This window comes from Scyliorhinus torazame, chromosome 17 (assembly GCF_047496885.1).
Source record: "Scyliorhinus torazame isolate Kashiwa2021f chromosome 17, sScyTor2.1, whole genome shotgun sequence".
In the NCBI taxonomy this organism is placed as follows: domain Eukaryota; kingdom Metazoa; phylum Chordata; class Chondrichthyes; order Carcharhiniformes; family Scyliorhinidae; genus Scyliorhinus; species Scyliorhinus torazame.
The window spans coordinates 188,537,740-188,552,381 of NC_092723.1; the positions used below are offsets into that span (position 1 = coordinate 188,537,740).

The 14,642-nt window shown below is 52.0% G+C and overlaps 1 protein-coding gene across 1 annotated transcript in view; it reads right to left on the reverse strand.

The window, feature by feature from the left end:
* Nucleotides 1-14,642, reverse strand: part of syt17 (synaptotagmin XVII) — a 92,110-nt gene that overhangs the window by 52,668 nt on the left and 24,800 nt on the right. The window contains 1 exon segment of the mRNA XM_072479821.1: nucleotides 10,155-10,777. Coding sequence (XP_072335922.1) covers nucleotides 10,155-10,777 — 623 coding nt within the window.

The following is a 14,642-nucleotide window of genomic DNA, read 5'->3' on the forward strand; positions in this document are numbered from 1 at the left end:
ACGTCAGGTCAGATGACCATAAACACTGAATGTCCAGTCAGAGTGACCATGAACACTGAATGTCCAGTCAGAGTGACCATAAACACTGAATGTCCAGTCAGAGTGACCATAAACACTGAATGTCCAGTCAGAGTGAGCATAAACACTGAATGTCCAGTCAGAGTGACCATAAACACTGAATCAATGTCCCATCAGAGTGACCATAAACACTGAATGTCCAGCCAGAGTGACCATAAACACTGAATGTCCAGTCAGAGTGACCATAAACACTGAATATCCAGTCAGAGTGACCATAAACACTGAATGTCCAGTCAGAGTGACCATAAACACTGAATGTCCAGTCAGAGTGACCATAAACACTGAATGTCCAGTCAGAGTGACCATAAATACTGAATGTCCAGTCAGAGTGACCATAAACACTGAATGTCCAGTCAGAGTGACCATAAATACTGAATGTCCAGTCAGAGTGACCATAAACACTGAATGTCCAGCCAGAGTGACCATAAACACTGAATCAATGTCCCGTCAGAGTGACCATAAACACTGAATGTCCAGTCAGAGTGACCATAAACATTGAATGTCCAGTCAGAGTGACCATAAACACTGAATGTCCAGTCAGAGTGACCATAAACACTGAATATCCAGTCAGAGTGACCATAATGACTGAATGTCCAGTCAGAGTGACCAGAAACACTGAATGTCCAGTCAGAGTGACCATAAACACTGAATGTCCAGTCAGAGTGACCATAAACACTGAATGTCCAGTCAGAGTGACCATAAACACTGAATCAATGTCCCGTCAGAGTGACCATAAACACTGAATGTCCAGTCAGAGAGACCATAAACACTGAATGTCCAGTCAGAGTGACCATAAACACCGAATGTCCAGTCAGAGTGACCATAAACACTGAATGTCCAGTCAGAGTGACCATAAATACTGAATGTCCAGTCAGAGTGACCATAAACACTGAATGTCCAGTCAGAGTGACCAGAAACACTGAATGTCCAGTCAGAGTGACCAGAAACACTGAATGTCCAGTCAGAGTGACCATAAACACTGATTCAATGTCCAGTCAGAGTGACCATAAACACTGAATGTCCAGTCAGAGTGACCATAAACACTGAATGTCCAGTCAGAGTGACCATAAACACTGAAACAATGTCCAGTCAGAGTGACCATAAACACTGAATGTCCAGTCAGAGTGACCATAAACACTGAATGTCCAGTCAGAGTGACCATAAACACTGAATGTCCAGTCAGAGTGACCATAAACACTGAATGTCCAGTCAGAGTGACCATAAACACTGAATGTCCAGTCAGTGACCAGAAACACTGAATGTCCAGTCAGAGTGACCAGAAACACTGAATGTCCAGTCAGAGTGACCAGAAACACTGAATGTCCAGTCAGAGTGACCAGACACAGTCCATTTTCCCACCTATACTGCAGCCTGAATGGAAACCCAGAGTAACAGGGACTCCAGGGCCATCACGTGGGTTGTGAGCCCAATGCAGACACAATGCACAGGTGTGCAGAACACATCTCATGAAAGCCATTCTGTCACCCCAATTGTATTTGTGGAGATCGTTCGGTTACTTTCGCAAAACTTCCACTGACCGCATCACTCTCGAATTATCCTCCGACAGTTAACAGAACACTTGTGAAGATAGCGATAGTCTTCGGTCAGTTGGCTGGACAGCTGGTTTGTGATGCAGAGTGAGGCCAGCAGCGTGGGTTCAGTCCCCCTAATGTCTGAGGTTATTTATAAAGCTTGCTCCCCGCCTGAGGTGTGGTGATCCTCAGGTTAAATCACCCCAGTCAGCTACCCCCTCAAAGCTGCCTTTGGTTATCTGAGACCTTGGTGACTACTTTTACAACGTCACTGTCATAAGGGCACAGTCCTTTTCATCACCTCTACAGTCGCAACAGGGGAAGAGAATGAGGAGCATTAGGAGGAAGAAGGGTGGCAACCCATGTATACTCTCAGGGCCAGGCTGTGTGAAGAACTGACATCTGACTGCAATACCAGCAAACACAGCTCCAAAGACGGGCTGTTGGGTGAATTGGACATTCTGAATTCTCCCTCCGTGTACCCGAACAGGCGCCGGAGTCTGGAGACTGGGGGCTTTTCACAGTAACTTCACTGCAGTGATAATGCAAGCCTACGATAAAGATTATTATTAATTTCCCATTTACTAAGTCACTAACAGTGACTAACAGTCACCAATACAAGATGTGGAGATGCCGGCGTTGGACTGGGGTGAGCACAGTAAGAAGTCTCACAACACCAGGTTAAAGTCCAACAGTTTTGTTTTGAATCACTAGCTTTCGGAGCACAGCACCTTCCTCAGTTGAGTCCGACAGCTAGTGATTCCAAATAAACCTGTTGGACTTTAACCTGGTGTTGTGAGAGTTCTTACAGTCCCCAATACCTTCCCTCTGTCCCTGGCCATCCTGGTATGAAGTTCTGAATGGCAAAACAAATGTCACCACACAACAATTGTTCCAAGCTAATTTTATAACTCAATCATTGCCATATTCCATACAAAAGGCAAACTATTCATCAGCATGCATTCCATTATCATCTGTGTGTCTTCGCCTGGCCTGGTGTTCCTGAACAATGTTACCCAGCAGGGGGCAGTATGACCTGGTGGAAAGTCATTGACTTTCAGTGAATGAGACTGTAGTTGACTTTACAGGATACCATCGAGCAGCTCTGGGGCGAAGGCCCGGCTCCGTGTAGCCCCACCTTGGCAATGGCTGGCAGTTGTCTGGGAGGCTGGCACAGAAAGGGCACTGGCACAGTAACAGTGATGGGACCAGAAATGCCAGCATCCTCAGACAGGCCAGCAGGGACTGCTCATTGAAATGGCTGTCCCAAAGCGGCACCTCAGAAATTGGGAATGGATTGGTGCACAGGTGGCTGACTGTTGTGAAAATTGACCAGCCTTTCGAAGCCTGGTGTCTGCAGCTATGATGGAAGCGAGTGAGTGTGAGTGACGTCAGCCTGACTTTCCATTGATTCACTCAGTGGCTGGATTAAGCGTATGCTGCCATGGAAACTGGTCGATGGATGCTGCTTGATGGTTGGATCGGCAAATGTTTTTATGGAATTGGTCACCGCCTTCCAGGTCAGTATGGAGCCTGGTGATAGGTTAGTCCTGCTGCACTCCTCCAGGCTCCTTGCAAGTGACACCAGGCACCAAGAATTTTAGCTTGAATACCCAATCACCTTGATCTTGAGGCTGCTCCATCAACGTCTTCACACAAATCCTCTGCAGACTCATCAATGATCCGAACCTCCAGCAAGCTGGGAACTGCAATCTCCACTTACCCAGTGTCTCACCGTGTCATGGCCCCATGTTTAAATTATCCTCTGAAGTAGGCCCAGTATCAGTATCTGAATTGGTCGCTGTGAGTGTGACAGCAAATAGCACGGTCTCTCCCTCATCACAGTCCTCCTGCTCTGCACCTTCACTTCCTCTACTGCCTGGTCAGCTGGTAGCTCGTGGGTATCTGAAAGACCAAAGGTGCAAGGGTCACGTTGTGTCGAGGGGAGTAGGGTGGGGTGTGTCGAGGGGAGTAGGGTGGGGGTGTGTCGAGGGGAGTAGGGTGGGTTGTGTCGAGGGGAGTAGGGTGGGTTGTGTCGAGGGGAGTAGGGTGGGGTGTGTCGAGGGGAGTAGGGTGGGTTGTGTCGAGGGGAGTAGGGTGGGTTGTGTCGAGGGGAGTAGGGTGGGTTGTGTCGAGGGAAGTAGGGTGGGTTGTGTCGAGGGGAGTAGGGTGGGGGTGTGTCGAGGGGAGTAGGGTGGGTTGTGTCGAGGGGAGTAGGGTGGGTTGTGTCGAGGGGAGTAGGGTGGGTTGTGTCGAGGGGAGTAGGGTGGGGGTGTGTCGAGGGGAGTAGGGTGGGTTGTGTCGAGGGGAGTAGGGTGGGTTGTGTCGAGGGGAGTAGGGTGGGGGTGTGTCGAGGGGAGTAGGGTGGGTTGTGTCGAGGGGAGTAGGGTGGGGTGTGTCGAGGGGAGTAGGGTGGGGGTGTGTCGAGGGGAGTAGGGTGGGTTGTGTCGAGGGGAGTAGGGTGGGTTGTGTCGAGGGGAGTAGGGTGGGTTGTGTCGAGGGGAGTAGGGTGGGGGTGTGTCGAGGGGTGTAGGGTGGTTTGTGTCGAGGGGAGTAGGGTGGTTTGTGTCGAGGGGAGTAGGGTGGGTTGTGTCGAGGGGAGTAGGGTGGGTTGTGTCGAGGGGAGTAGGGTGGGTTGTGTCGAGGGGAGTAGGGTGGGTTGTGTCGAGGGGAGTAGGGTGGTTTGTGTCGAGTGGAGTAGGGTGGGTTGTGTCGAGGGGAGTAGGGTGGTTTGTGTCGAGGGGAGTAGGGTGGGTTGTGTCGAGGGGAGTAGGGTGGGTTGTGTCGAGGGGAGTAGGGTGGGTTGTGTCAAGGGGAGTAGGGTCGGGCAGTGTCGAGGGGAGTAGGGTGGGGTGTGTCGAGGGGAGTAGGGTGGGGGTGTGTCGTGGGGAGTAGGGTGGGGTGTGTCGAGGGGAGTAGGGTGGGGGTGTGTCAAGGGGAGTAGGGTGGGTTGTGTCGAGGGGAGTAGGGTGGGTTGTGTCGAGGGGAGTAGGGTGGGTTGTGTCGAGGGGAGTAGGGTGGGGGTGTGTCGAGGGGAGTAGGGTGGGGTGTGTCGAGGGGAGTAGGGTGGGGGTGTGTCGAGGGGAGTAGGGTGGTTTGTGTCGAGGGGAGTAGGGTGGTTTGTGTCGAGGGGAGTAGGGTGGGTTGTGTCGAGGGGAGTAGGGTGGGTTGTGTCGAGGGTAGTAGGGTGGGGGTGTGTCGAGGGGAGTAGGGTGGGGTGTGTCGAGGGGAGCAGGGTGGGGGTGTGTCGAGGGGAGTAGGGTGGGTTGTGTCGAGGGGAGTAGGGTGGGTTGTGTCGAGGGGAGTAGGGTGGGGTGTGTCGAGGGGAGTAGGGTGGGGGTGTGTCGAGGGGAGTAGGGTGGGTTGTGTCGAGGGGAGTAGGGTGGGGTGTGTCGAGGGGAGTAGGGTGAGGGTGTGTCGAGGGGAGTAGGGTGGGTTGTGTCGAGGGGAGTAGGGTGGGTTGTGTCGAGGGGAGTAGGGTGGGTTGTGTCGAGGGGAGTAGGGTGGGTTGTGTCGAGGGGAGTAGGGTGGTTTGTGTCGAGGGGAGTAGGGTGGGTTGTGTCGAGGGGAGTAGGGTGGGTTGTGTCGAGGGGAGTAGGGTGGGGTGTGTCAAGGGGAGTAGGGTGGGTTGTGTCGAGGGGAGTAGGGTGGGTTGTGTCGAGGGGAGTAGGGTGGGTTGTGTCGAGGGGAGTAGGGTGGGGGTGTGTCGAGGGGAGTAGGGTGGGGTGTGTCGAGGGGAGTAGGGTGGGGGTGTGTCGAGGGGAGTAGGGTGGTTTGTGTCGAGGGGTGTAGGGTGGTTTGTGTCGAGGGGAGTAGGGTGGGTTGTGTCGAGGGGAGTAGGGTGGGTTGTGTTGAGGGGAGTAGGGTGGGTTGTGTCGAGGGGAGTAGGGTGGGTTGTGTCGAGGGGAGTAGGGTGGGCTGTGTCGAGGGGAGTAGGGTGGGTTGTGTCGAGGGGAGTAGGGTGGGTTGTGTCGAGGGGAGTAGGGTGGGGGTGTGTCGAGGGGAGTAGGGTCACGTTGTGTCGAGGGGAGTAGGGTGGGTTGTGTCGTGGGGAGTAGGGTGGGTTGTGTCAAGGGGAGTAGGGTGGGCTGTGTCGAGGGGAGTAGGGTGGGTTGTGTCGAGGGGAGTAGGGTGGGTTGTGTCGAGGGGAGTAGGGTGGTTTGTGTCGAGGGGAGTAGGGTGGGTTGTGTCGAGGGGAGTAGGGTGGGTTGTGTCGAGGGGAGTAGGGTGGGTTGTGTCGAGGGGAGTAGGGTGGGGGGGTGTCGAGGGGAGTAGGGTGGGTTGTGTTGAGGGGAGTAGGGTGGGTTGTGTCGAGGGGAGTAGGGTGGGGGTGTGTCGAGGGGAGTAGGGTGGGTTGTGTCGAGGGGAGTAGGGTGGGTTGTGTCAAGGGGAGTAGGGTGGGTTGTGTTGAGGGGAGTAGGGTGGGTTGTGTCGAGGGGAGTAGGGTGGGGGTGTGTCGAGGGGAGTAGGGTCACATTGTGTCGAGGGGAGTAGTGTGGGGGTGTGTCGAGGGGAGTAGGGTCACGTTGTGTCGAGGGGAGTAGGGTGGGGGTGTGTCGAGGGGAGTAGGGTCACGTTGTGTCGAGGGGAGTAGGGTGGGTTGTGTCGAGGGGAGTAGGGTGGGTTGTGTCGAGGGGAGCAGGGTGGGTTGTGTCGAGGGGAGTAGGGTGGGTTTTGTCGAGGGAAGTAGGGTGGGCTGTGTCGAGGGGAGTAGGGTGGGTTGTGTCGAGGGGAGTAGGGTGGGGTGTGTCGAGGGGAGTAGGGTGGGGTGTGTCGAGGGGAGTAGGGTCACGTTGTGTCGAGGGGAGTAGGGTGGGTTGTGTCGAGGGGAGTAGGCTTCATGACCACCTGAGTGATGGGGGTCCGCAACTCTTCCATTGGGTTAGGACATGCATCCCCCCCCCCAGCAATCCCCCGCACCCCACCCCACGCCTGTCTCCTGACAGGTAGCTGTTGCGGCCTCTGGTTACATTCCATCTTGTACTGCAAGAGACAGAGAGAGGTGTGTCCGTGAAGGTGTTTCAATGATGTGCCTGTCCTGGTTGAATAGTGAGTGCAGGCTGTGAAATGTGGGTGTGAGGTGTAACGTGTGAGAGTGGATGAAGCTCTGAATGTCAGGAGTGAATCCTGAAAACAGAGATTGTTGGTAGATGAGTGACGTAAAGGTGATGGTTTAAGTGGTATCACGGAGTCATGGTTAAGTGGGAAGGATATGGCATTTGAAGATCATTCACTGATCATAACCACTCCTGTAGAAACTTCTTACGAATGATGCAGCAGGTACTTGGGACTGCATTCCTTGGGGTGACCACAGTGATTATCCAGCCCCCACAGCTCTTGTCATTTCTGTGGATGGAAGACCACTTTCCTCCTCGCCAACCAACCCACCAAGGCCAACAGTGGTGTATCTGAGAACCTTGGCAGGTACCCTCCCCGCTATTGCACCACTTATTTGTACTTGGCAGGTCTTCCCTGCTACTTGCAGCACACGTTCCAGCCAGAATCTCCTTTCCCTTTCACAGGCGAGGCCAGCTTGAAGTGGGGCTGACGTCTCAGAAACTGAGTTGTGCAGCACTGAACAGCCCGTGTATGTAGATAGCAGATCAATGAGTGACAGAGTGAAGTTTACATCGTGCCTGTATTGGGAGGAATAGATTCAGGTTATAGTCACACATTATTTTTCAAGCTCATTTCGACCATTTATCTGGTAATAGAAAGGTACAGTAACAGAGTACTGAGCTTTACAAGAGATTTTTTTCTTTTTGACATTTCAAAATCTTAGCAGTACCAGCAGTACGTGTTTCTGATCGATGACATGGTCAGGTTAACAACACTGAAGCTATCTGATATACTACTGGGATTTTTATATGGTTTGCTTCATCATAATATTTGCAATGTTTTGGAGTTGTTTTCTACACCCTATCTAATTCCAATGAAATGTCATACACCAACAGTTATTTGAGTAGACAGCAGGCCATACAACAATTCAGAAAGAGTTGAATCAATTCTCTAATTTATTCCACAACTGTTTAAATAGCAGGATCCCAGTGACAGTGATGATGAAGTTGAATTTATTGTCCATCCAAAGTTCCCCTGAGAAGATGGTGGGGAGCTTTGCACCCGGGAGCATCGGAAAAGAAATAGAAGAGGTCACGGATCGATCCTTCGGGACCCCCCATGTAATAGTGCAGCAAGATAAAACATTGCAGGAACTTCTTTCACCCTGACTGGGCAGATAAGGATCAAAGCAGGAGAACACAATCCCACCTCACTGGGTGGAGGAGACACGCTGGAGGAGGACGATGTTGTCAATCACGTCAAAGGCTTCAGACAGCTGAAGAAGGCGAGGGAGGGATAGTTTATCACAGTCACAGTCATTTGTACTTAGATAAGAAGCATTTCACTGCAGTGGCAGAATGGGAAACTGATCGGAGCAGTTCAAACATGGATTTGTGGGAAAGATGGACATGGACTGGGGAGGTACTAAGCTGTTCAAGAATTTTGGAAAAGAAGGAGATTGGAGATAGTTTGCAAGGACAGAAAGTTGAAGCTTTGTTGTTCGGGCATTAGCCACAACTTGTCTATTCTGGTTGATGTTCCAGCTCTCCTTATCTAACTCCATCAACAATCCTTCTGTCAACCTCTCCTTGGGGCTGGTTTAGCACAGTGGCTAAATCGCTGGCTTGTAATACCAACAATGCCAGCAGCGCGGGTTCAATTCCTGTACCAGCCTCCCCGAACAGGCGTCGGAACGTAGCGACTAGGGGCTTTTCACAGTAACTTCATTGAAGCCTACTTGTGACAGTAAGCTATTATTATTTCAGGTGTTTTTCCATCATCCCCTTTTCTGGTGCATCCTGATTTTGACAACAGGATGTTAGCCGTAAAGTTTGGGACTAAACTCACACATAGGCCAGGCCAGGAAAGGATGTCAGGTCCCTGTCCTTGAAGGATATTTGTAACCCAGGTGGACTGTCGTTACATAACCGCAATTTCCTCAGTGATTCCTCTTAGTGTTAGCCAATAAATGCCGAGGTTTATTGAAGCTGCTTGCACAGCCCATCATGATCTGATTTAATCCTTGCTTTGTGGTTTGCTAGCCCAACACTCTAACAACGACATGGTCATAGCTCATTCTCACTGCCTGGAAGCTGCAAATTCATTTCTTGTATCTTGTATCATTAAAAAGACATGCGTGTAATATTCTCTTCTCTGCACAAGATCACAAACACACTGGAAGCTTCATTTTAGATATCGCTGACTTGAAAAATCTCTTTAAAATAAATTGAATAAGAAGTTGGTGTCTTCCACGGTGAACTGTTTTATCAATATTATTACCCATATTTGATGGTGGAATTTACAGAACCCCCATCCCTCTTACACCATGATGATATTCAATCTAAGCTGGTGGATTCACTGTCTGCAGCTGGGTGTTGAGCTCTGCAGGAAAGGTGCTTGTTAAACCTCTAGGGGGTGAATTCCACCCGTGTTCACCGTCAGCGAGAATGGCAAGGTGGGCGGAAAACCAGAGCGAATTGAGAAACGCGAGATCATATTTTCCAATTTTCCCCACCCCTCATCAGCGATGTCACGAGGTTCACGCCCACAAAGGGCGGGAGCCTAATTTTAATGGCTTTGAATGAATATATCATTAACTAGCCCCCCCTCCCCACCACATGATCCCCCCCTCACTCAATATTCAAACCTCCCCAATGTGCCCTCACGTCGGTGAGGTTTACAACAGCTTTTTAAAAACGGGATTCAGTCGAGGATGCACCTCTGTGGGTGCAAAGGTAAGTCCAGCCCCCGGGGGAGACGAGCATTCCCAGGAGCACCCCAGCACAGCCCCCTGGCACTGCCAGGTTGGCACAGTGCCAACCTTTCCCAGGGCAGCCCCTTCTGGCAGCCACATGGGGGGTGGGGGGCGTTCCATTTATGTGTAGTGGGGGGGAGAGAACAAGCAGTGAGGGGGATCTTGCAGCCACAGGGGGAGCGGACTCAGTGGGGGGGAGGAATCGGCGATGATACCTCTATAGTGGTGGTGGGGAGAGCCCCCAGTGATTGCCCAGGGGGAGGTAGTTCCTGATGATTGTCAGGGGGTGGGGAGAGGAAGCATCCACGATATCTTTGTGTTGGGGGGAGGGGGGGAGCTCTTGATGATTGTCACAGGTTATTATATTATTATTAGATACTGCCCAGGATTCTGGGTGATAATAGCAGGGGACACGATGTGGTGGGAATCAAACCCCAGAACCCAGAGGCCAGACACATTTTGTGTGGTCAGAGACAGCTGAAGAGGAGAAGTCTTTCTTGTAAATGTTTCATATTCACAGCATTGAGGAGTTAAACTCATTCATCAAAATCAATTCAACTCCCCTCAGGGTATTTCGTTTCAAATCCTTGCTCTGCTGCCCATAGCAGCACTGGACACCAGGGATGCAGAACTGTCTCTGACGCCCCCAGTCATACTGAAGATGCCAAAGACTGAAAATACATTGAAAATCAATCGGAAATCTTAGCCATAGAATCAAATTCATATATTACCTGAGAACTTGTGATTAGTGCTTTCCACCAGTGGCCACCTTTTACAAGGTCAACTTGATTTAAGGACATTGCGACTTTTCCAATGACACAATGACGAGAAAACTTATCAAAGTCAACAACTGTTAAAAGGAGGGTCCTTCTTTCAGCTTCTAAAAATGGAATTTCAAATGTATATCGCTCCTCAAAAACTGGGTTCTGGGTTTTCCGTTTCACACCCGTTTGTCTCGAGTTCTTCTGGTCTGGTAAGAGACACATCTTGACGTATGGATTTGAATGAGCCATATCTTGCCTGGAGCCATCGTATGAGATGGGAGGAGGGAGATCTCTGGCTTCTATCACTCGCACTATCAAATAGTTATGCAGCAGATCGTACTGAGTGCTGAAATGGAGCATGCCCAGCTGATATTTGGACAGAATCTCTTCATCAGTCAAAGAGTCAACATCATCACTGCTCGAATCAACAGAGTAAAGCCGAGGCTCAAACTTTCGGAAATAATCCTCTGGCACGTAGGCTTTTCGGAATATCCTGGGCTGAACTATTTCTTTCTTTGACCCGATGGCCCAAAACTCAATGGGTTTGAGATCAACTAACGGGGAGCTTGGCCGCCTGAGAGCCTCCAGATCTGTAAAGTTGGGAAATCAAAGAAGACAATTGAATCGCGTGAAAGAAAAAGCAAATCGTTGGAACTGAGAAAATATGTTTCTGGGTGAGAAAAATAAACTAATTGCCAAATGAATAAGCTGTTCATTAACATGCATGGCCTACAGCATACTTTCAAGAATTAGCATTTACAAAAATGTATTTCCCATTGTTTTATACTGGCGTGGAAATCTCTGATGGGTTTGTATCTGGGGGTTGTCAGTGACAATTCATTTAGTTCCATGAATTCATTGAATGATAGAATTTACAGTGCAGCAGGAGGCCATTCGGCCCATCGAGTCTGCACCGGCTCTTGGAAAGAGCACCCTACCCAAGCCCACGTATCTACCCTATCCCTGTTACCCAGTAACCCCCACTTAACCTTTTTTGGACACTAAGGGGCAATTTAACATAGCAAATCACCTAACCCTTTGGACTGTGGGAGGAAACCGGAGCACCCGGAGGAAACCCGCGCACACACGGGGAAAACGTGCAGACTCCGCACAGACAGTGACCCAGGCGGGAATTGAACCTGGGACCCTGGAGCTGTGAAGCAACTGTGCTAACCACTGTGCTACCGTGCTAGCCAATTCTTTGTTAACTATACCAATATTCAAATTTGGATCTGGATCTACCAGAGGCTGCTCTTTGGTTTCCTCAGCAACGCCACTCCCCTGTCACCTCTCACCAGAAGAATTTTACTCTAGTTTTATGCCAGTAATTGAGCGGCCTTCCTGAACTTGATGCGGTGCTGGCGCAGTTATATTGAAATAAAAAGAATGGTCTGGAAACCAGGTTGTGGCATTGTCTATGGACTCATATTTAGCTCCCAATCACATCCCAGGTGTTCAGAGGCTTTGCTGAACACCTCCTGATTATTGACCCAAATTAGACATAATTGGGAAAGAGACTCAGTGACAAGATCCCTTCTTGTTATCTTGGGATTTCCCTCATCTTTTGTGAAATATATTCACATCTCCAAAGTCCAAGAATCCACGAACTGTGGGTGGCACCGTGTCACAGTGGTTAGCACTGCTGCCTCACAGCACCGTGTCACAGTGGTTAGCACTGCTGCCTCACAGCACCGGGGACCCGGGGCAGCACCGTGTCACAGTGGTTAGCACTGCTGCCTCACAGCACCGGGGACCCGGGGCAGCACTGTGTTACAGTGGTTAGCACTGCTGCCTCACAGCACCGTGTCACAGTGGTTAGCACTGCTGCATCACAGCACCAGGGACCCGGGGCAGCACCGTGTCACAGTGGTTAGCACTGCTGCATCACAGCACCAGGGACCCGGGGCAGCACCGTGTCACAGTGGTTAGCACTGCTGCCTCACAGCACCGTGTCACAGTGGTTAGCACTGCTGCCTCACAGCACCGTGTCACAGTGGTTAGCACTGCTGCCTCACAGCACCGTGTCACAGTGGTTAGCACTGCTGCCTCACAGCACCAGGGACCCGGGGCAGCACCGTGTCACAGTGGTTAGCACTGCTGCCTCACAGCACGGGGGACCCGGGGCAGCACTGTGTCACAGTGGTTAGCACTGCTGCCTCACAGCACCGTGTCACAGTGGTTAGCACTGCTGCCTCACAGCACTGTGTCACAGTGGTTAGCACTGCTGCCTCACAGCACCGGGGACCCGGGGCAGCACCGTGTCACAGTGGTTAGCACCGCTGCAATAGCAGTGCTATACCAGCTCTCATCGCATTTTCGGAGGCAAATTCCACTTCAATTTTATTCAAATAGGTTTTTATATGCATGGTCAGATAGACTAATTGTTGGAAGCCACAGCATGTGGTCAGACAGCAGCTGTAAGGGCTGCTCCAGTCCACTCTTGAGGAGACCTGGGGTGCGATTTGACACTGCGTAGCACCCAGCAGCGATCGGGGCGTGCCAGGTGAATCGCACGAAAGGCCAAAATCGAGATTCACGCCAGGCGTGGACTATTTAGCTATTCATCCAGCCCAGTGCCGAAGGTGACTCTTGATCACACTCAAATATGGCAAGGATATCATTAACCCTCATTTGCATTAATTTCCATCTCATTAGCAAGATTGAAGTTGAATGCAGCGGCCTCCCGGGAATTAACAAGAAATCACGCGGGCGTCGATTAGCACTCCTCATTCAACAACGTGAAGCTGCCGCAATTGCTGCTGAGGGGAATGAGGAGGTGAGGAGCCATTTCCATTTCCCGGCTGCACCTCAGGGGAACCAAAGCTGCTGCCCCCGTACCCGGGGCAAGGGGGTGGGCAACCACTCGGGGGGGCTGGGCCCGTTCGGGGGGCTGAAGCGTTCTAGGTCAGTTATTGCTCCTGAGCTGGGGGGTGAGGAGCTTTGCGTCTCTGAAGCCTTCATGAAAGGTAGGTCATGTGTAACTAATTTAGTGGAATTCTTTTGAGGACATAACGGGGAACCGGTGGATGTGGTGTATCTGGATTTCCAGAAGGCATTCGACAAGGTGCCGCACAAAAGGCTGCTACATAAGATAAAGGTGCATGATGTTACGGGTCACAGCCTGAGGGGGGCCATGCCCATGAAAGGGGGCAGCTGAGGGGGTATGAAGTGTGGGGGTGAAGGAAGGGGCCCAGGAGGGAGGGTACGGGGGCTGAAAAGAGGGGTGCCCCTCAGGTACCCGAAATGGGGTGTCTACATTTGGGGGGGTAATGCCCATGTCTGCAGGGGGGGCATTGCCCTTGGGTTGGGCATGTGGGGTGGTCCTCAAGCTCACTTAGAGATCGGGGCACCCTTTCAAAATGGCGGCTGGATATCCAAGGAGACGGTCTCGCGACGAGTTCAGCTCCCCAGTGATGGAAAAAGGGTTTTTGTGGACGAGACTGAGGAGAAATTCACCAAGATTCAAACAAATGACTGTGGGCAGGACCCTCCGACCCCCAGGCCACATGATCCCACGGCCGCGTGATCCCCGGTCACTTGATCCCCTGGTCACATGATCCCACGGCCGCGTGATCCCCGGCCGCGTGATCCCCGGCCACTTGATCCCCCGGCCACGCGATCCCCCGGTCACGCGATCCCCCGGTCACGCGATCCCCCGGTCACGCGATCCCCCAGTCACGTGATACCCCGGCCACGTGATCCCCGGCCACGTGAACGCACGGTCATGTGATCCCCCGGTCATGTGATCCCCCAGTCACGCGATCCCCCGGTCACGTGATCCCACGACCGCGTGATCCCCGGTCACATGATCCCCCGGCCACGTGATCACCGGCCACATGAGCCACCGGTCATGTGATCCCCCGGTCACGTGATACCCAGCCACACGAGCCGCCAGTCACGTGATCGCACGGTCACGTGATCCACAGCCACGTGATCTCCTGGCCACGTGATCCCTTGGTCTCGTGATCCTCGGCCACGTGATCCTCCGCCGCCTGATCCCCGGTCACGTGATCGCACGGTCACATGTTCCACGGCCACATGATCCCCCGGCCACGTGATCCTCTGGCCACGTGATGCCCCGGTCACATGATCCCCCGGTCACGTGATCCCCGGCCACATGAACCGCCGGTCACGTGATCGCACAGTCACGTGATCCATGGCCACGTGATTCCCTCGGCCACGTGATCCCCCGGTGTGGAGGAGCAGAGGGATCTTGGGGTCCACGTACATAGATCCCTCAAAGTTGCCACCCAGGTTGATAGGGTTGTTAAGAAGGCGTATGGTGTGTTGGCTTTCATTAACGGGGGATTGAGTTTAAGGGCTGTGAGGTTTTGCTGCAGCTTTATAAAACCCGAGTTAGACCACACATGGAATATTGTGTCCAGTTCTGGTCACCTCATTATAGGAAGGATGTGGATGCTTTGGAGAGGGGATTTAACAGGATGCTGCCTGGAC